The sequence below is a fragment of the Aethalodelphis obliquidens genome, unplaced genomic scaffold (assembly GCF_003676395.1).
Source record: "Aethalodelphis obliquidens isolate GAN/ISIS:26980383/991018 unplaced genomic scaffold, ASM367639v1 scaffold5, whole genome shotgun sequence".
In the NCBI taxonomy this organism is placed as follows: Eukaryota; Metazoa; Chordata; class Mammalia; order Artiodactyla; family Delphinidae; genus Aethalodelphis; species Aethalodelphis obliquidens.
This window is the reverse complement of record NW_020837949.1, coordinates 12895500-12917852: the sequence shown is the minus strand read 5'-3', so window position 1 is coordinate 12917852 and position 22353 is coordinate 12895500. Positions and strand designations below refer to the sequence as shown.

The 22353-nt window shown below is 44.0% G+C and overlaps 1 protein-coding gene and 1 long non-coding RNA gene across 2 annotated transcripts in view; both read left to right on the top strand.

Moving 5' to 3' along the window:
- The window catches only part of LOC113618021 (uncharacterized), a 32837-nt gene extending 22691 nt beyond the window's left edge, over nt 1–10146 (top strand). Inside the window, exon 4 of the long non-coding RNA XR_003431854.1 lies at nt 8647–10146. This is a non-coding gene — a long non-coding RNA (uncharacterized LOC113618021). The remainder of the gene's footprint in view (nt 1–8646) is intronic.
- A 297-nt stretch (nt 10147–10443) lies between these two features.
- TMEM178B (transmembrane protein 178B) overlaps nt 10444–22353 on the top strand; it is a 367779-nt gene continuing 355869 nt past the window's right edge. Inside the window, exons 1-2 of the mRNA XM_027101712.1 lie at nt 10444–12560; nt 15984–16070. Coding sequence (XP_026957513.1) covers nt 12179–12560; nt 15984–16070 — 469 coding nt within the window. The 5' untranslated portion in view covers nt 10444–12178. The remainder of the gene's footprint in view (nt 12561–15983; nt 16071–22353) is intronic.

The window sequence follows — 22353 nt, the reverse complement described above, 5'->3', positions numbered from 1 at the left end:
TACCTATAAAAGTTTGAATTTGAGTACCTTTACTGTCTTAATATGACTGTTCTAGGTAATTAAGTAATACATGCTCGTTATATAAAACCTAGAAAATACAAAAACCTTTAAAGAGAAAATAATCCAGAAATAATCCTAACATTTTGGTGTATGTCCTTGTCATTTGTTTTTCTTTATGAAATTTGGAAAATCCATGGTTTTATATCCTACTCTTTGCACTTACCAGTATCTCTGGAGTGTCTTTCTACATTTAAAAATACTCCTCCAGGAGAACACTATGAAGGTTCCTTAAAAAACTAAATTAGAACTACCATATGACCCAGCAATCCTACTACTGGACATATACCCTGAGAAAAGCATAATTCAAAAAGAGTCATGTACCACAGTGTTCACTGCAGCACTATTTACAATAGCCAGGACATGGAAGCAACCTAAGTGTCCATTGACAGACGAATGGATAAAGAAGATGTGGTACATATATACAATGGAATATTACTCAGCCATAAAAAGAAATGAAACTGAGTTATTTGTAGTGAGCTGGATGGACCTAGAGTCTGTCATACAGAGTGAAGTAAGTCAGAAAGAGAAAAACAAATACTGTATGCTAACACATATGTATGGAATCTAAAAAAAAAATGGTTCTAATGAACCTAGGAGCAGGACAGGAATAAAGACGCAGACGTAGAGAATGGAGTTGAGGACATGGGGCAGGGGAAGAGTAAGCTGGTATGAAGTGAGACAGTAGCATTGACATATATACACTACCAAGTGTAAAATAGATAGCTAGCGGGAAGCAGCTGCATCGCACCAGGAGATCAGCTCGGTGCTTTGTGACCACCTAGAGGGGTGGGATAGGGAGGGTGGGAGGGAGATGCAAGAGGGAGGAGATATGGGGATATGTGTGTATGTATAGCTGGTTCACTTTGCTATACAGCAGAAACTAACACAACTTTGTAAAGCAATTATACTCCAATAAAGATGTTAAAAAAAATACTCCTCCAAAACATTATTTTTGATGGCTGCTTATCCTTTTATTGAATGACTGTATTATGATTTACTCATCTACCCCTATTGCTGGACATTTGTGAATCCTATTAGAAATAATACTTCAGTGTAAATATTTGAACTTTCATTTTTGAGTACTTATCCAGTTATACCCTTCAAATAGATTCTTTGTGAGCACTTTATATTTCCAAGGTCCTCTGGCTGTTCGTGAAGCTCTGGTTTGCCGTCCATGGGGTACCATTGAGATCAACTGCAGTGGGGCTAAAGGACCAAAGATGCGTTGGGTGGAGGATGCTCTCCGGTAGGATGCTTTTTATTACCTTCTAGGAGGGGGCTCTTCCCAGTGGGCTTAGTTGCTTGGCGCATATGAAATGGTAAACTTGACAAAGGCAGCTCGCTTTTGTTATGTTAGCTTGCTTATGTTATGAAGGAGTGGTTTCTGTGTCTGTGTCGCCTATTACAGGCTGTAGCCATGTGAGCGCCCTGTAATGCAATATCCTGGGCAGTACCTTCAAGTCTTGCACAGGCCTTAGTTGAAGAGTGATTCCTTTTCCCAAAGGGAGTCCTCAGTCCAGGAGGTTGATGCCTGGAAAACCTCAGGGTATTGCATTGGCTGGGTGGCATTGCAGTGCACCTGTACTGGTCAAAGCCTGCCTGGGAGAAGTGTGTCTACTCATCACATTTCCAGATCCTGTGGAATTGTTGTCCCCAAGAGGTCTAATTTCATACAAATCACGTGTGCCATGATTTTTGGTGAATGATTAGATCAGGTTTCTTATTCTTTTTATTTATAAAAAAAATCCTGGGGCTCCTGGGGAAGAATTACAGAGTCTGCGAAGCAGATAATCACACAGTTTAAAATATTGTGGCTTTTAAAAATACTTATGAGATGGACTTCCCTGGTGGTGCAGTGGTTAAGAATCTGCCTGTCAGTGCACGGGACATGGGTTCGAGCCCTGGTGGGGAAGATCCCACATGCCACAGAGCAACTAAGCCCGTGCGCCACAACTACTGAGCCTGTGCTCTAGAGCCCGCAAGCCACAACTACTGAGCCTGCGCTCCTAGAGCCTGTGCTCCGCAACAAGAGAAGCCACCGCAATGAGAAGCCCGCGCACCGCAATGAAGAATAGCCGCCCCCCACCCCCCGCTCGCCACAACTACAGAAAGCCCACGCGCAGCAACGAACATCCAGTGCAGTCAAAAATACATACATACATACATACATACATACATACATACTTATGAGAGAGAAATTATCACAGAAAAATAACTATTCTCACTAGTAGATATTTACAGATGCACTTTAGAATTATTTTCCAATAAATACCTAGGTTTCAATAAAACCTATTGAAATTATGATTGGAACTGTGTAAATATATGAATGATTTTGTAAAGCATTGGCATTTTAACAGTATTGAGTTGTTTCATTCAGGAACATGGTAGGTTTCTACATTTTTTCAGGTCATTTATGTCTATCGATAAAATTTTGTGGTTTTAAAGCCTTCACTTTCTTTGTAACTGTTACACTTAAGTATATTATAGGGTGTCTTTTGTTTGTTGTTGTTACTGTGCATAGGATACTTTTCCAGTAGTTGTTCTAACAATTAGTTGTTATTATATTAGAATGTATTGATTCCTGTGTATGTTTCTCATATCAGGCCATCTTATTGAACTCCCTTATTGGTGTTAGTAGTTTTTTGGTTTTTTTCTTTTGAGTTTTCATTACCACCCCTCACCGCCCTAATATTAAATAGTGGTGGTAGAGAGAGCATACTTGTCTTTGTCCTGATTTTATGGAAATATCCCCTCTGGGCCAGTCCATCCTGGCCTGTTTGCCCTCAGATTTGTTCCTTGATTTTCCTTGCTCAGTTCTACTGCAGGGGGCTGACATTTGTAGGCTGCATATCCTGAGGCTCCCATGTCAGCTGGTGTCCATCTGGGTTCAGCCAATGGGAGGTCCTGGGAAGAGATTAACGAACAAAAGAAAGGGAGCATCCAGAGTATCTCTATTCTCTGCCGCAGGTAACAACTCCAGCCACAGCTGCCTCAATTCATGGTTCCATCTCTGGCCGGTCAAGTGTTTCCATGGTTCCAGCATCTGTTGGGTGAATCTGGTTCCTGGCCTCAGGACCTCTTTTTGTTCCTCCAGCTAGGCTGCCGTCAGTCCCCAGCAAGAGCGCCCTTGCCCTAGACCCCTTGTTTCAGAGGGCCCACATATCACAAACACACACAAAATAACTGTTGAAGACCTCATGGTTGCCTTTATGTCTTGGGATCCGGCATCAGTACTGGCATAGCATGGCTTGCAACCCAAAACATCTGTTATTCTGGTTAACACAGAACAGGCCCCAAGGAGATGCTTATCTATACCTCTTGCCCTGTGTCCTCAAGACAAAAGGCAACTGCATCTGAATGCCTTTAAGTTATGCGGGTTGAGTTGCTGCTGATGTTGGCGATAGATACTGCTTTGGAGTGCTGAGAGGATCTGAGAGTGGAGGCACGTTGATAAAAGAAAAGATGAAATGATTAACTTGTCAAAGTCTTCCTCCCAGAGAGCAGGCCCACAGTAGATTTTTGAATAAGGAAGTATCATTTCCCAGGAGTGATGAGCATCCGTTTTCTTGCTTCCCTTTGTGTTCCAATTCATGGCTCTGGAGTTACACATGAATTAGCATGGTATTTTGAACAGTAGCACACAGTAACTGAGGAACTTTTTACAACATTATGCTCTTGCAATTCGTATTGCTCTTAAACTACCAGTGTATTTCTGTAGACCTAATCTGAATTTTGGCCCCCGATCCAGAAATATTCTTGTGTGGAACATAGTTTGAATTTGTTTCTAGCGATGTGACCTCAACTGAGCGAATAGTCATGAAGTTCTTTGGGGAAACTCAAAGATTATTTATGATATGTCTTGAATCTATCCATAGATGAAATACATTTAAATTTGACTTTATAGCCACTTAAGACATATAATGGAAATGTCAATTAAATGTTGTTAAAGCCATTAAATTTAATTGAGAGAGGGTATAAGATATACTAGGTAGGTAAATGAAACAATAGAAGATCTTTAAATACAGAGCAAAATGTGGTCTTTGGTGGAAAATGAAATTAACTTTGGATTTGTGCTATCGAAAAGTTTTTGATATGAACTGTTGCTTGCTATTTTTAATATAAAAAAGCATATCTAAATTTTGCAATTTCTCACTTAAAGGGATTAAAATATTTTAAAATTGTAAAGAAAATGGTTTTCTAAGTAGAAATGAACTATGTAGAACCAAAAGTGATATTCCAAAAAAATATAAGGAAATTAGAACAAGGAAATGCAAATGTTTTTATGATTTTAGAGAAGATTCACATACAATTAGTCCCAAAGTAATGTCTGTAGTAACTATTTTCCAACCATTATTGATCAAGTTATGGTCTTGTAGAGAGATTTGAATAAATTAAGCAATGTACTGCAATTTTTGGTTTTCTTCATTCTGACATTTAAATATTTGAAAGAAGAACTTAATATTGTGTGGATATAGATGTTACTTTAAGAGATAGTAAAAATCATGCTGTATGTGATAATGATTTATATGGTGAAAGTAATATAGTATTTTTTGCATTAACAATAATTTGTCATATGTGATTGTTACAGTGCTTGAATGTAACATGTAAAATTCCAAATGCAAGTATTGCTTTAAGAATTTTATTGACACTTCCAATAGAAGTGCTATTGCCTCAGTAAAGTTTCTCCAAATTGAAATTAATTAAAAAAAAACTATCTAGAAACTACAGTGAATCAAAAACAGTTGTCAGAAACATTTGGCATTATCATCTATGGAATATAATGTTATGTGAAAATCCTGGTTACAACAATAGAATGATTTTTCTGAAACAAAAGTCAAGAAGGTTAAGTCTTATGATACACATATTACAAGTTAATTACGAAGTCTTTATTTTACTCACTTTCACGTTGTTGGCCCATCAATGCATGAGCAGTAATAATTAATTTGGTTGTCTCTGATATTTTGCCAACTTTTTTTCATACAAAAACCATAACTTTACACATATTTGAAATTTCTGTCATCATAAAGGTAGAACGATAGAAAATTCTTAGTTAACAATTTTTCACTTGACTTCTGCCTTTTAAACATTTAGACATATGGTATGTGGGCCTCCATTTGTATGCTCGTCCTGAGCTCCTTGTTAGAGGTGAGCCTGCCTTCAGCTGCAGGGTGGTAGTGGCTTTTTGCTATCAACTTCCTGTTGCCTGCTTGGCTTCTTGGTTCTTCCATCATCCTTTAATTTTGCACAAATAAGCAGACACATGAATATTTTCTTATGTCCCTTTCTTTTTTACATGAAAGGTAAAGTCATGGGTTAAATAGTGTCCCCCCCCAAAAGGTATGTTGAAGTCCTTATCCTCATGCCCTCAAAATATGGCCTTATTTAGAAACAGTGTCATTGTAGATGTAATTCGTTAAGATGAGGTTATGCTGGAGTAGGCTAGGCTCTTAATCCAATGAGACTAGTGTCCTTATAAGAAGAGAGAAATTTGGAGACAGAGGAAAGGATGATGTGAGAGTAGATGTTCATGTGCTGACACAAGCAAAGACTGGAGTGAAGCATCTGTAAACTGGGAAATGTCAAGAATTGCCAGCAGACCCTGGAGGTTAGAAGAGGCCGGGAAGGATTGTCCCCTACAGGTTCCAGAGGGAGCATGTCCCGCTAACAACTTGATTTTGGACTTCTAGCCTCTAGGACTGTGTGACGATACATTTCTGATGTTTTAAGACACATAGTTTGTGATACTTCGTCATAGAAACGCTAGGAAACTAATATAGGTAGTATGATGAATATACTCTTTGCCTGTTGTACAAGTGCTCTGCAGGCTAAATACCTAGAAGCACATCCGTTGGGTCATAACAAGCCTGTATTTTTCATCTTAACAGCTCCTCCGAATTGTCCTCCAGCGTGGCAATGTCAGTGTACTCTCCTATCAGCCTTGCATGGGAGCACGTTTCCTTATGCCCTGGCCAACACTTGACATTAACAGACATGTACTTTTTTCCCATCTGATGGGTAAAAAGCAGTATTTAAAAAAATTGTATTCCCTGATTACTAGTGAGATTGAGTTTTTTCCCATATGTTAATTTCCCATTTGAATTTCTTCTTCTGTAAATTGTCTTTTTATAACCTTTGCCCGGTTTCCTGTTGTGTTATTTGTTTTATTCCTACTAGTTTGAAATACTTCTTTATGCAGGAGATGATCTTATTCATTTTAAACCATTCCTGGTATAGGAAGAGCTTTTAAATATCAAGAATGTTTGTTGGGTTTAATTGGTTGTCTTTTCAGCTTCTAGTGAGATGATCAAATGATATTTATTTGACCTATTGATATGAGGCACCTGTAATTGTAAGAACTTTAAGAAGCAGAGCAATTAAATATTTATGGGCAAAAGGAGTGATGCCAATGTGGGGTTTTTCAAAATATGTCTAGAGGGCTGCCTGGTTAGAACAGAGGATGTGTCTAAGGGAATGTGACGGTCAGCTTTAGAAAACTGGCTGAAGCTTTGTGGGGCTTTATGTGGGGTACAGAGTTTGAGCTTTACTGTACAGGCAAAATGAAATCACTGCAGAATTTTGAGTAAAGGACTGTAGAATTTAAGAAGATTAATATGATGCTGTGGTGGAGGAAGACGAAAATAAAAGCAAGGAGTGGACTTAGAAACCCAGGGGTGAGATGAAAATAGCCTTTTGCCATAATGACCCTAATAAGGAAAAAAAGGAGGAAGGTAGGTATCACACCAATATGACTCTGATGAGGAGAGATTTAGGAAGAAGATCTTCATAAGGAAAGAAGTGTACCTATTCAAGCATAAGTACTAACGCGTCACAGACTTGGGGGACTTTGTCAGGAGGGCTAAAGTGGAAGATAACTTTTGGGTTTCAAATAATGTCCAAAGTTAATTAGGACAATAGAAATAAGAATATACAGAGGGCCTTTTCTCTGGGCAATGATGTAATCTTGATGGACGGCTAAGAGAAAGCACACCTCATCAACCTTTATTTTGCTTCCAATTGACAATGTCAAGGAGAGTGATTTTCAGACTGAAGGTGGGGTGTAGGGTAGAACAACTATGATAACTGAAGATAGTTCACAATGGGTGAAAAAATTATAGGAGAGCATCTATCTGCTCTGTGTGAGCTGTACCCCAGGAAACTGAAAGAAGTTTTAATGATATCTCTGAATCTCTGATGTTGACCTTGGAGAAAGCCTGGAGAATGTGAACTTAAAAATAGATGTGTGTGTATGCCTGTGTGTGTGTGTGTGTGCGCAAATAGAATTCCAAATTTCAAAAATGTAGATTTCACAAATTGCAAATGATCTTAATGTCATTTCGGGGCAAGACCCTAGGATAGCATTCCAAAGGGATGACTTGTAGTCTCCTAGAAGAGGAGGTGAGGATCTTTGGTTCTACATGGGTCATGCCATGACTGTTAGATCCAGGAGCACGATCTGATGCAGGAAGCACTAAAAATCAGGAGGTATTAGAAACCCAGTAGGAGCAAGCACAAGGAGGACATGAAGAAAGAATATTTAGCTTGGAGGGAAGAAGGCTTAGAGAGAACATGGTGGCTGATGTCAAATATGAGAAAGACCATTATATGGAAGAGGGATCAGGTATCTGTGGGCTTCTCGAAGGCCAATGGGTAGAATTCCAGGGACCTAGGATAAGACTTAGGATAAGGAAGACCTGTGTAACCACGTGCACCATCCAGTAGTGCTTTCCAAGACAGTGATTTTTCTTTTTCTTTTTTTAAAGATTTATTTATTTTTGGTCGTGTCGGGTCTTAGTTGCGGCACGCGGGATCTTCCTTGAGGCATGCGGGATCTTTTGTTGCAGCGCAGTCTTCTCTCTAGCTGTGGTGTACAGGTTTTCTCTCTCTAGTTGTGGTGCGTAGGCTCCAGGACGTGTGGGCTCTGTAGTCTGCAGCATGTGGGCTCTCTAGCTGAGGCTCGCGAGCTCAGTAGTTGTGGCGCCCGGGCTTAGTTGCCCCACAGCATGTGGGATCTTAGTTCCCTGACCAGACATCGAACCTGCATGCGCTGCATTGTAAGGCGGATTCTTTACCACTGGACCACCAGGGAAGTCCCCCAAGACAGTGATTTTTCTATCACTGCAAGTGTGCTAGCAGAAGCCGGTCAGTCACTTTTTTTGGAAATGTTCTTGAAGAGATTCATGTGTTATTGTGTGGGTAACTCTAAAGTTCCTTCCAATTTTGAGCTTCTGTGATCCTAGGCCAGTGTAGGTGCGAATGGGAAGGATTAGGTTGGAAATACAGAGACTGTGAGCCGTAACTAATGAGGAATTGGAAGAAGACAGAGGGAAGAAATGTAGATCACTCAGTTGAGAAAAGAAAATCCTGTAGTCATATAGTCTAGAGGAAGAATCCACCATCTTTTTAGCCCCAAAGACCAGGATCATCTCCAAATGGTTTAGGGCTGTCCAAGAACGTTGCACTTTAAAGAAGGCCTCTAATCAGTGTCTTTCATAGGATTTTGGGGATGGAGGACAAACATTTCAAAATACAATTTTAATGATGTTCAGAAAAGATGACATTGTGCATTTTGCTCCCTTCCCCCCGCAGGACTGCTCAGGAGGACCATGAGGGAGGGGCAAGGCACATCATTGGAAGCAGGCCTAAGGCACAGGCCAGGAGAAAAAGTTAAAAAGCAAGAGCAAGAAAGGAGTGGAATAATGGCAGAGAGAGGAAGAATACAGACAAAATGAACAAGTACATTTATTGTGAACAGAAGCTGCCTGGGCTTCCAGAGGTCTCAGGTGCACCTCTTTCAGCTGGTTCTCAGGGGCAGGAGAGTTGGGTACCAGGAGACTGAGGCTCTACTGCTGGCTGTGCCCCAGCTTCCCGAGTGACCTTGTGGATGTCATTTCGCCTTTCTGCCTCCTTCCTATTGTCAAAGGCAGGCATACTGCTAAGCTAAAAGTGCTCTGGGCTTTACCGAAGAAAATAGCTCCAGAAATTTAAGACGTTGCCTGCCTGTGTACGAAGTGTCTGCACTTGTTTCTGTTTTTTTCACGGTTGACGGAGGGAGAGCGGGTAAGAGGAGTGTAGAAAGAAAGGTGAGAAGACATTGTGGCCAAAGTCGCTTAGCTCCGCCTTAGCTCCCGGGACCGGGATCTGGCAGAGGGGACATGCCTGCAGCCCGCGACCAGTGGGGCACCCAGGAACCCGAGCGGACATCCTCGGGTTCAGCTGTCCCTTCAGCGAGTCCCATTGCAGCATCAGGGACGAAAAGCGAGGCACACCCCTCCCCCACTAGATGGCACTGAAACGCCTCGTTCGCGATTTTCAAAATGCAGGAAGGAGGAAAAAAGACAAAAAGAATATGGTGGAGGTGCGCTCATTTTGCATCGCAGGCCCAGTTGTTCAAAGCAGGGTGCCGGACCCTCTCTTACTCTCCAGGGTAGCTCTTTACCCGGCAGTGCAGGCCCTCGGCTTTGGAATGAGGGTGAAAATGAGGGGCGAGGCTTAGAGTGAAGAGCCTAAGGTTTCGACCTGGGAGGGAGGCTCCCAGCCCTGCGGCGCCGTCTCACGTGAGCCGGGCGGTGTGTGTGTGGGGATGAAGCTGGGCTCGCTCGGGGCCCACTCGCTCAAGGTCTGGGGTCTACCCGCGACACCTCTCAGAGCCCTCGCAGAGCCCAAATCCAGCCCCCACCCGGATAAGGACAAAGCCCGCACCGAGGTTTCGTTTAACCCCACTTCCCCTCCTCAAAGCGCGAGGCCCTGGGCGTTTTCATAATGTCTATTAAGCACCACCCCCCCACACCCATGAAAATTCTGTTCCTCTTGTCTGGAAAGGATCAGTCAATTTTCTTTTTTCTTCTCCCGCTGAGGAGGGAGGTGGAGGCAAGTGGAGGTGGGTGTGTGTCGGGTGTCTGGCGCTGGCGTGGGGCTGGACCGGGGCTGGCGGTGACAACCCCGCGGACACGCGTTCAGCCCCGGGTGGAAACGCCTGTAGCTGATAGGATAGCGCCTGTGGCTTTCTAGGGAAAACAAAGATCAAATACAATCCAGGACATCTGCGACCGAAACCGGGGATGCAGGGAACTTCCTCAGCCCCTCTGAATGCCGACTCCGCAATAAGCAGTCTTTTCTTCTATTTAAGGGAATTTTCCACGACTGAAAAGAGATAAACAGGAGATGGAGGCAACATCCCTAATTTAATACTAATGCGTGTAAACATGCTACATACCACATATATGTATATGTGCATAAATATGGATGTGGTTGGGCACAAACCTCTCTAGACACCATTGACTTGCCTGGTCAAAGAATAAGGCTTAGACATTTTGCCTGGGAAATGGTGCACTTTATCTTTAAGAATGCTAGAAAAATAAGAGATGAGGCTCACGTTGCACGGATGACATCACTAGCTTTTGGCTGCGCGCTCCGTGTTCTCGTCTGTGGGTTTTAGCCAAGGCTGCAGCGCCCGGCGCCCGAGCGAGCACAGCAGCGGCTTCCTACAGCGCCCGCAATCGGGCGATGCTATTTCCCGAGCCTCCCGGGCGCAGCCTGGGCTCTCGCTCCCCGGCACCGGCCGAGACCGCAAGGCCCCGGAGCCGCCGCGGCTAGAGGAGGAGGCCGGGAGGGGAAGCTGAGCGACCCAGCCTCCCTCCCCCACCCTCGCCCCATTCACCTCGGCGACCACCTCGCCGGGAGCCTGATCGTGGAACGCCGAGGCTGGGATGCGATTCTCTGCACGCTGCCGAGCGAGCCGGCACCTCAGCTCCTGGGTGGGCTGCGAAGAAAATGCTGCAATCTGAGAGCGGCTGACCCCAGTTGGGCAGCGCAGACGGGGTGCTAGAGTGCTGGGGCTCAGGTGTAAGGAGAAGGGGGCGGATTGTGTTGAAGGGCCGGGGCAGTTGTTTTTCTGGGTACCTGCAGCTCCCGGGCAGCACGTTCCCGGGGCTACCCGGGAGCCAGATGAAGTGAGGCGGAGGCGCCGCGGGAGAGGCGGGTCTGAAGGTGGCAGGGTGGACACTCCAGGAAGAAGACGGCACTGGGGAGGGCGGCATGACGCCCCGGGGGCTGGCTGCTTGGCTGGCGGGGAGCAGCCATCGCGCGACCTGTCCATGGTGTTGAAGGCGCCCTGCGCCGAGCTCCGCGAGCCCCGCGTGGTGCGCCCTGCCGGGTGCGCCCTCCCCGGCGCAGCCCGCCTCTCGCGCCCGCGAGCTGCCGCCCCGTCGCCGCAAACCCCCGGCCAAGGCTCGTCCGGTAACGCCGTCCGGGTGACCGCACCGTCGGCCCGAGGGGCCGCCTGAATGGCGAAGCAAGAGGCAGACGACCCGGGAGCTCGCGGGGAAAGGTCGGCCGAGACCGTGCGCCGACTGCGAGCCCGCCTCTGAGCGCAGCGCGCTGGCCAGAAGAAGCAAAGGACCTGCTGGTGGCCAGAGGACAGAGATTTTTAAAAGACCCGACCCAGAGAGGAAGAACATTTCTTCTCTCGCAGACCGGAAGGGGGAGAGTGGCTAAGAGGGAGACCCAGGCGGGACGCAGGGCAGGCAGCCCTGGCATCTGGAGGTTTCCTTCGCGGGCCGGCCGCATCGCGGGTGTTGCAGTTCATCCAGTGTCTAGCGGCTCCTCCTGATAGACACTCTCCCACCCCCATCCCCCTCCCAAGAAAGCCAAGCGAGTGGGTCCCATCGCCCCCCTACACAAAGAAAGCCCAAGGAGCCCCGCCGCAGCCGAGGGCACTCGGTGTTTGGTTTCCGGCCCGAGGGCAGCGTCGCCCGAAGCCCGGCTGAGTGCGGCCGCGGCGGGTTCGGAGCAGTCGCTTCCTGCCGAGCCGGGAGGGGGCGGGAGGCGGCCGTGTCTGGCTCGCCGCCGCCTGAGGCTGCACCTGCTCCGCAGGATGCGCAGAGGCTTGCCGGAGCCTCTCCGGATGAGAACTTTTTAGGCTGCCCGCCCGCGTTCCCGCAGTCCCTGGGCTGCGCACCGGCAGCCGGGGGCCGAGGGGGCGCCGCTGCGCGACCCCCTCTCCCGCCCCCTCCCCCTCCTTGGCTCGGCAGCCCGCCCGCCCGCAGCTGTGTTCCGGGCGCGCGGAGGGAAGGCGAGGCTGCGGCGGGTCATGCCCACGGTGTAGCCGCGAAGCGGAGGCATGGCTGCCGGAAGGTTCCTGCTCTACACGGGCCTGTCGCTAGCGCTCTGCGCCCTGGGCATGCTGGCCGTGGCCGTCTGCTCAGACCACTGGTACGAGACGGACGCCAGGAAGCACAGGGACAGGTGCAAGGCCTTCAACACGCGCCGGGTCGACCCTGGCTTCATTTACAACAATAACAACAACTTGCCACTCCGGGCCAGCCGCTCGCGCCTGGACCGCTGGGAGGGCACACTCCTCCGGGCCCGGAATCGCCGGCAGCTCTTCGCCATGAGCCCCGCCGACGAGTGCAGCCGGCAGTACAACTCCACCAACACTGGCCTCTGGAGGAAGTGCCACCGACAGGGCTTCGACGCGGAGATCGCGGCCCTGATTCGGAAAGGTAAGCGCTCGCCGCGACGCGTGGCGCTGCGGAGAGACCGGCGCCTCTGGGCCGGGCCGCCCTCTCCTCCCTTGAGCGGCCGCAGTCTCGCAGGCCTCCTGGTTCCAGGAGGTCAGGTTATCCAGGCTCGGCTGAGGCTTGCAGTGGCCAGATCTTGCCGCCGAGTAGCTGGTAATGGAGGCTTACCTCTCCCTACCCGGCCTCTTGCCTTGCGTTTTGTCTGATGGGATTCCAGTAGAATCTCACGGTCCAGGGTTTTTACACAGGGAAATGGCTTCAGTAGTCTCTGAAAAGCAAGGGAGTCTATAATGTTCTGCTTTTAGTAGAGGAAGCCCTTTAAGAGTGATTTGTCGGTGTAGACACACTCCTAGTTTTAATCTTTGTTTTGGATGTTGTTGAACTGATTCATCAAGGGAAATTTGGGAAAACATCTCACAGAGAAGGCCTTATTCATGCCGGAAGCGTTTAAGTGCTATGCTATACCGGGCATACTGCAGGCATTGGTCATATAAACATTAATAAATCACAGCCCCTGCCCTGTTTCACCCCCAAAGCCCGTTGACCTGTAGCATCATGCCACAATTCTTGATTTCTCATTTTGAGAAAGTGGTTGACAAAAGTGTCTTATGCACATTGAATATGAACAAGATCTAATAAGCACACAAAAAGTAGTTCTTCCAGCAGCACCAAAGTGGGTACTTAAGACAAAAAAATACTATTTTCAGAAGATTTGTATAAAAAATACCCAAAGTATACCAAAACAGAAAACAAACTGCATTTGCTAATGATAAAAATTTATTTGATACTTTAATATGATCACATAAATTTTTAAAAGTCTCTTCATCTGATGCAGTTTGTAAATCTTGCATGATTTATACTTTGGGGACTATCCTGTTCCGTTAACCTACTGAGATGTTGTTTCGATGTATACTAATATTGCTCTGAAGAAGGGAATATGCATTGATGGTAGCTGCACCCTGGAAGATGTGGTGCAATTCTATATGTCTTGTTCCCCGCACCTCCCTTCATTTTCTTCATCTATTAAGTGGTGATACCAAAGTGAAAACAATGCTGTTATCTGCAAAGTCTCTGTGGCCAAGATACCAAGCAGTTTCTTAATGTCTCAGTAATTATAATGCAAGGTTTCTCCTGTTTTAAAATCTTATATGTGAGAACTGATATTCTTTGATTTATAAAACTGTTGACATGGATCAGAAAAAAATTGTTAATTTGAAAAAAAGTCAGTTGTTTAAGAAAGGCAAACAGTGGATATGGATTTAGATTTAGGTGGGGTAGGTCCAGAAAGAGAATCCATCTTAATGTTTGTTTTACAGCTTCTGTAGAATGACGAGGGATTTTAGCTGATTTAGTTAAGAATGTATTACTATTACAAATATCACATCTGCTTCATGGTTAGACTCTTATTAGAGCAGGGTGTCCCGCTTGGAGCTCTACAACTTTGTCAAGCTGTACAGGATATTGGAGAATTGCAGAAGAGAATAACTTGGGTTTGGATTTAGAAGTGGGAAAACAAGAGGAAGCGGAAGAGTTTTTGACAATGGGTGACTTCGTAGCAGTTTTCAAATTCTCAGATTCAGAAAATGTTGTTTTATCCGTCATTTTCTGCTTTTATTAAAATTGCAGTGGTAGGAAGTTAGTTGACATGTGAGGAAGAATTCATGTTAATAATGACTGACAAACACTGGTAGGACTTGCTGAAGGACATTCTTGAATTTCCTTTCTTGAACATCTCCTGGAACAAGACTGGTATCCTTCTGTCTGGTACTGGTTAACCCCACTTAGAAAAAGGGGGATGGAATTCGTGGCTTCTGGTGGTTCCATTGAGAGCTTTGATTCCATGTTGCTCTGCTTGGTGATCCGACTAGAAAGGTTGACTTGGTCTGTGCACCAGAGGGATTGGTTACCATAGTGACATGTTCTTCCGGTGAAGCTGGAAACACAGTGACGGGGAAAGGGGTAGGGGAAGGATGTACAACATTTTGACTTTGTATCGACTGATTTTTAATTGAAGCAACAGAAAATGGACCAGCAGGGGGATTGAATACACTGATACCTAGAGTTGGGAGGGCACTGTATTTCTCTTGAACTAATGCAAACGCTGTTCCCCATCACCCAAAATAAAGCAGTCACTGTCAGCTGCAAGCCCTTGCTTACCATGGCTGTTTCTGTCCATTTGACATTCTTGTTAGTTATTATTGAGATAGATGGTATGCCAGCCTTACAAATCTTGAGAGACTTAAGGGCACTATCTTCATTTTTAATCTCAAAACATAATCTTTCAAAGCCAGATCTGCTTTTTCTAAGTAGTGATGGACACATTTTGGAAATAAGTGCATCTTATATTAGGAGAATTCACAAGCAATTCCAATGGCACATAGAATGTAACCTCTAGACTTAATGTTCCTCCTAGAAGTACAGATTTCAGAAGGAAGTTAAAAAATAAATTGATATCCCTATATTTACTTTTAGGACACCTTAGGGAAAGATATTTCTCTCATGGTATTCATTAGCAGCCTCAAAAGCTATCTTACGCCTTTGTCTTTTTTGGAAACATCTTCGATTAAAATTCTGGAGATATGTGTTGGGCAGGGGGAAAGGGAAATCAGAGAAAAGACTGCTTAAAAGCTGTCAATATTATGGGAAAATTAGAGATTTATCTAAATGATCATATAGCCCTAAAGAACTCAGTCATTTGTTAAATCAATGTTCATTACATTAGAAAGTGCTGTTTTTGCATTTTACAATAAAACCACATAATTAATAAGAAAACAAAACAAATCCATATCTGATTTGAAGATAAAGTCCTTGGGATTCATGTTCTTTCTGGAATCCGTTTCTTGCCCTGCTGACATGACTGTACCCACAAAAAGGCATTTCTGATCACTGCATATTTATTTGTTTGTCTTACTGAACAATAAGTTCCTGGAGGGCAGGAAAGATAATCATTTGTAAAATACATCTGCTTGGTACTTGGGAAATATACAAATTAGGTTCACAGAAACTTATCCATCAAGAGCTTATTCTAATTGTAGGAACACCGTATGGGAATCCAAATAAAGGATTAGTCAGAAAACTGTGATAGGAAATGAACCAGTGTAGCTCTCAGGGCAGGTTAATATTGCAACAGAGGCTACATAATTTAACAAGGAGGATTTCTTGAGCAAAAGCTTTGCTAAGGAATAGAGGTAACACCGTAGTTTTGGATAACACGTGTCATTGAAAAAACACATATCACGCACAATCATTATTTTTCACATTAGATAAGATTTTAATTATTTCCTTCTCGAGGGTAGGATTTGGGTAGAGGGTGCAGCAAGGATCAGTCACTCTTGAATTCCCATCTGTGTCCATACTCATGTCCTCTTGTCTTCCTGCTTTTCAACCTCATCTGTGTCTCCCTAGTAAGTCACTGCACTGGGGACAGATCAATGGCGGGATCAGCTTCTGAAATCCAAGAGACTTCCAGACCCTTAGGAGGACCAGCTACAGGTTGGATTTTGTTCCCGGGAACATGTATATTCTTTGGTTAGTACTGAAATCTTATATTGATATGGCTTGAAATCAGCAGACCTTCAACTGAGACTCTAAGAACTTTTTTATTATTTGAAAATAAGCCTTATAATAGAATTTGACCTAAATGGTTTTCATAATCATGGAGTGATGGTCAATGTTCTGAAGTATATTTTAATGGAACATTGCACGTATTCACAAATTAATAATGTTACTCAGCAAATATTTACTGCACAGGTATTATGGGATGGGCACATATCACTAGAAAGAAGAGAGAATAAGACCTGGTCCTTAGAATTCCCATAGTCTGTTAGTGTCACATAGAATAAGTGACAAGTACAAAACACTGAGAGCAACAGAAACAGATGCAGAGAAACAGAGGAGGTGATGCTGGACTGTGTCGGCAGTGGGATGAGGTCAGGCAGGAAGGAGTTAGGGAGAGTTGCCCTGAGGAAATGAAATTTGAACAAGATTTTCATGAAGTTTGGAGGTGGATGGGGAAGAAGGGCATTTCAGGCAAAGAGGCCAGCATATGCACAGCCATGGAGGTGTGAACCAGCAGTTTGGCCTTGTGAGTGTTGATTTCTGGGGCGAGGGAGAGGAGCAGACCAACAGCTGGAGAGCAGGCGAGGGCCAAGTCAAGGAGCTTGTGAGCTCAGATCCCCTGTAGCAGTGCGGCCCATAGGATGGCTGCTAGCCACACGCGGCTACTTAACTTAAAATAACCAAAATTAAATAAAATTTAAAAATCACTTCTGGGCTTCCCTGGTGGTGCAGTGGTTGAGAGTCCACCTGCCGATGCAGGGGACACGGGTTCGTGCCCCGGTCCGGGAAGATCCCACATGCCGCAGAGCGGCTGGGCCCGTGAACCATGGCCGCTGAGCCTGCGCGTCCGGAGCCTGTGCTCCGCAATGGGAGAAGCCACAACAGTGAGAGGCCCGCGTACCGCAAAAAAAAAAAAAAAAATCACTTCTTTAGTCACATTGGTCACATGACAGATGCTCAGTAGCTGTATGTATCTAGTAGCCATCATTTCAGACAGTGCAGATTACAGAATGTTTCCATCACCACAGAAAGTTCTATGGGACAGGGCGACATGGAGCCTATAGCCTCTAAGAGCAAGCGCATACTTTATTTCAGATGAGGGATAATTGAACATGGTAACTTGGGCTTAAATTTAAGAGTATTATTCTACACCTGAAGAAACTTTGCTACTTGAATGTTTCACAGAAGGTTTTAGTTCATGGTCAGTTGTGCTAAATCTATGTTTTATTAATTTTCCATGTTTTTCTTTTTAAATAAATTTAATTAATTAACTAATTAATTAATTTATTTATTTTTGGCCGCGTTGGGTCTTCATTGATGTGCGCGGGCTTTTCTCTAGTTGTGGCGAGCGGGGGCCACTCCTCGCTGCGGTGCGCAGGCCTCTCAATACGGTGGCCTCACCCGTCGTGGCGCGCGGGCTCAGTAGCTGTGGCTCACGGGCTCCAGGCGTGCGGGCTTCAGTAGTTGTGGCGCACGGGCCTAGTTGCTCCGTGGCATGTTGGATCTTCCCGGACCAGGGCTGGAACCCGTGTCCGCTGCATTGGCAGGCGGATTCTTAACCACCGTGCCACCAGCGAAGCCGCTAATTTTCCATGTTTGACTCACAGAATTCTCTTCTCTCCTTTCCCTCTCCTGACTCCATTAAAGTAACTTGCAAAGTTGACGGGGTGGGAAGATTAATAGTAATCAGACTTGGTGCCAGGTACTCTGCTAAAAGCTTTACATATATTACCTAACTTATTCTTCATAATACTGCTCTGAAGTGGGTAGTATTATTATTTATCTCTATTCTACAGTTGAGGAAACTGAGACACACAAAGCTTCATTAACTTGCCACAGCTCATGATAAGGAAATGAAGTTGTCAGGATTTGAATTCTGGCTCCTGGTTTGGAGACTCACACACCCCACTCTACTGTCACCATAGAGTCTGTCAGGGCAGGGGTGGGGGGAGAAGAAGCTGGTATACTGATTCCCCAAACTAAAAAAGAAATAGGGTCCCTTTGCTGTACACCTGAAACTAACACAACTTTGTAAATCAACTATAACTTTGTAAATCAACTTCAATAAGAAATAAACTTGCTATTTCAAAGATATAACAAAATAGGAAGTAATTTTAGAATCCACAAAGGTGAGACCTGCTGGAGGACTCCAGCTTAACACTGAGAGGAAGGTCATTTCAAAGCAAAGCATCTCACTTTGCCTTGAGACCCCCAGACAGAAGCTTGTCCACCTTTTGTTCTGTGATTTTGAGTATTTTTTTTTTTGAGTGTTTGTTTTGTTCACTGTGGTAGGTGCTGAGGTTATAGACATGAAGGACGTACACATTCATTCCACAAATATTTATTGATGGCCTGGAGGCTGGGTATTGTGGAGAAGCTTACATTCCATGGGGGGAGAGACAAACAATAAATAAATACAGATGGAATAAAAATAATATCGAATGAACTAATCAATATATAATATAATGTGCAGTAGTGAATGCTATGAAGTGTCTTTGCCCTTGGGAAGCGGAAAGGGGAAGGTGGACAAGTAAGCCAAAAATTAAATAGTTCTATTAGTTTTGGTTTCATAATATCCAGAGACTTTACCTGCTCACAGGCAGACACACACAAAACCCACGGTCTCTGTATAAGGTGTGCATCCCCGTGCATATGTGTTATATGTGTGTTGGAGGAGAACAAAGAGTCATCGTGTGGTTCTTGTCCTGAGGGAGCTTACGCTCCAGCTCACTGTTTCCCAAGTTCATTGTCACGTGTTGGGTGGATCAGGCTCTTCTGCAGGAGGTCACGTCTGTATCAACTGGATCAGGAATCAGCTGGTCAGGGAACTCAAGGGTGAGCTCATCTTATTGAACCAACAAAGTCAAGGGTCTTGTTTCTGTTGCAGAAGGTGAGTTTATTTATTCCTTTACTGTAGGGTAGGTAAGGATCAATTAGAGGATCGATTCTGTACATTCCACTTTGGATTGTCAGTTAAAAATATTTTCTCCTAAAAAAAAATATATATATTTTCTCCTTTGCTATTTGTAGGTGATCTTAGGCCTTCAGGCAGAATCCTAAACACACTCTGGGTTAGTTTGACCCTTCACACGCACACACGCACACACGCAGGTATGCATCTAGACATTAGACAGTAGAGTCACAAATGTTCATTCAGATGCACATACTTTTATAACTACTTACCCCAAAAAATACACAGAGAGAGAAGGGAGTGCGTGACTTGATAGATGAGTGGACAGAACGTTTATTCTAACATCTTGATTGGATGTCTGCTGTTTTTGAGAGAATGCATACATTCTTTTAAAGGACTTTGTTTCCTCATGTGTAAAAGAGTGGGTTTGGGGGCTTCCCTGGTGGCGCAGTGGTTGAGAGTCCGCCTGCCGATGCAGGGGACATGGGTTCGTGCCCCGGTCCAGGAAGATCCCACGTGCTGCAGAGCGGCTGGGCCTGTGAGCCATGGCTGCTGAGCCTGCGCGTCCGGAGCCTGTGCTCCGCAAAGGGAGAGGCCACAGCAGTGAGAGGCCTGCGTACCACCAAAAAAAAAAGAATGGGTTTGGATTGTAAACACATCAAACCCTTTCACATTTGATGAGAAAGTTAAGTTTATGTGATAGAGAGTAAATAAAGGGTGAATGGCTGAGAGAAGGTGAAAGAGAGGGATGGGAAATCAGGGAGAGGAAAGGGAGAGAAAGAGAGCAAATTGAGACAGAGACAGATGCTTCTGAAGGGATCATGGCGGCTGCGAGTTTGTAAAAGGAAGAGGTGGAAAACAAAGCAGCTAATTTCATACTAATGTAGGACCTTGTAATAAGAATGAACTATTTCTCTCTCTAATGATTTGAAATGCCATGTTGCAGATTGGGGTTAAAAATCTGAAAAGTTAATGGAGGAAGGTGGTGTTGGTAGCACAACAGTGTGGATATACTTAATGCCACGGAGCCATACTCTTAAAAATGCTTAAAATGATAAAGTTTATATTATGTATGTTTTAACACAATTAAAATAAATAAATAAGTGAATTAAAAGAATTAAAAAACTTAATAGAGAGAGGAACTGGATTCCTGGTATGTAGAATGCTTCAAAACTGAGGATCTTCATTTAGTCAACACATTTTTTTAGCACCTGCTGTGTGCCAGGCACTAGCTCAGATATGCTTGGGACACAGAAGTTAATAAAACAGACATAATCCCTGTTCTCATAGGGCTTGCCCTGAAACACCTTCAAGGACTGTATCTTTTTCCTAAACAAACCTTTTCAAGAGCACCAGTATGTAAAACAAGTAAAAGTAATGAATACATTCCTCGGGTCATTTTAAAACCATTGTATGGTAAAGAACACTTCACTGTGTTTATTCTAAAGATGTCTATTGAGTACCAACTATTTCAGGCACATTACTTGGGGTAGAGGATCCTGAGTGAAATACATAGCTCCTGTCCTCAGAGAGACAAAAAAAGGTAGTATACAAGAAGAGAAACAAATACAAACCCCAAGTTTTTTTTTTTAATATTTTAATTTGATTGGAGTATAGTTGATTTAAAACGTTGTGTTAGTTTCAGGTGTACAGCAAAGTGATTCAGTTATACATAAACATATACTCATTCTTTTTTAGATTCTTTTCTCCTATAGGTTATCACAGAATATTGAGTAGAGTTCCCTGCGCTATACAATACATCCCCATTGGTCATCTATCCTATGCAATAGTAGTGTGCATGAGTTCATCTCAAGCTCCTGATTTATCCCTCCCCCACTGCGTCTCCCCTTTGGTAACCAGAAGTTTGTTTTCGATATTGATAAGTCTGCTTCTGTTTTGTAAATAAGTTCATCTGTATCTTTTTTTTAAAAAATTAGATTACACATATGAGTGATGCCCTGTGATATTTGTCTTTCTCTGTCTGACTTACTTCATTTAGTATGATAATCTCTAAGTCCATCCACGTCTCTACAAATGACCCAGTTTCATTCCTTTTTATGACTGAGTAATAGTCCATTGTATATATGTACCACATCTTCTTTATCCATTCATCTGTTGATGGACATTTAGGTTGCTTCCATGTCTTGGCAATCGTAAATAGTGCTGCAATGAACATTGTGGCACATGACTCTTTTTGAACTATGGTTTTCTCAGGGTATATGCCCAGTAGTGGGATTGCTGGGTCATATGGTAGTTCTACTTTTAGTTTTTTAAGGGACCTCCATACTGTTCTCCATAGTGGCTGTACCAATTTACATTCCCACCTGTTGGAATGTAGGAGGGTTCCCTTTTCTCCACACCCTCTCCAGCATTTATTGTCTGTAGACTTTTTGATGATGGCCATTCTGACCAGCGTGAGGTGATACCTCATTGCAGTTTTGATTTGAATTTCTCTGATAATTAGTGGTGTTGAGCATCTTTTCATGTGCTTTTTGGCCATCTGTGTGTCTTCTTTGGAGAACTGTATATTTAGATCTTCTGCCCATTTTTTGATTGGCTTGTTTGTTTTTTTGACATAGAGCTGCATGAGCCGTTTGTTTATTTTGGAGATCCAAGTTTGGTTCTTTGAGAGATTTATGTGTTGGGGGCTTGAGTGATTCTTGAGTTTTGGAGGAGTTAGAGGAAGCTTTGCAGAAAAGGGGACATCTAGTCCTAACATGTACTTAGAGAGGTTGACTGTGGGTTGATAAGGTGAAGTCTTAGCCTCATTTAAAAATGATTAATTAATAATGACAAAGTAATAACTTGTCCCGTCTGCTTTCCGCCCACCTTTGTCCCCCAGACTCCCAGTCCTTCTCCGAAGAGGCAGCTGTTGCTACCAGATTTTAAGAAATCACATCAGAGATATTCTGTTCAGCAATATTTAAAAATACCAGCAAGTATAAATATAGGTCAGGCAATGAACAGGGGATTTAAGGATGAAAAAAGTTTATTTTTTTTTGTAAATTCATATACACAGAGATGATAGTTAGAGGCCCATTCCAGGAGTCACTAGGAATCTTCTACAGGTGATGTTTATTTTAAGTGGAGGCTGCTGTGGGCATTCAGAGAAGTTTGACAGATTTGCTGCTTTTGTGGGAGAGTGCAGTATCTGAATTCTTTCAATTGATTTTTTTTTTTTTGGTGTCCAAGTAGTTTGCCAAGAAAAGGCAATTTACTTTATATTAGGTCATCTTCATAAATTTATATCATTTCCTACGTTTGAAAATGCCCTGCTGTCCTATATCCTGAAGCTCACTCTGTTGG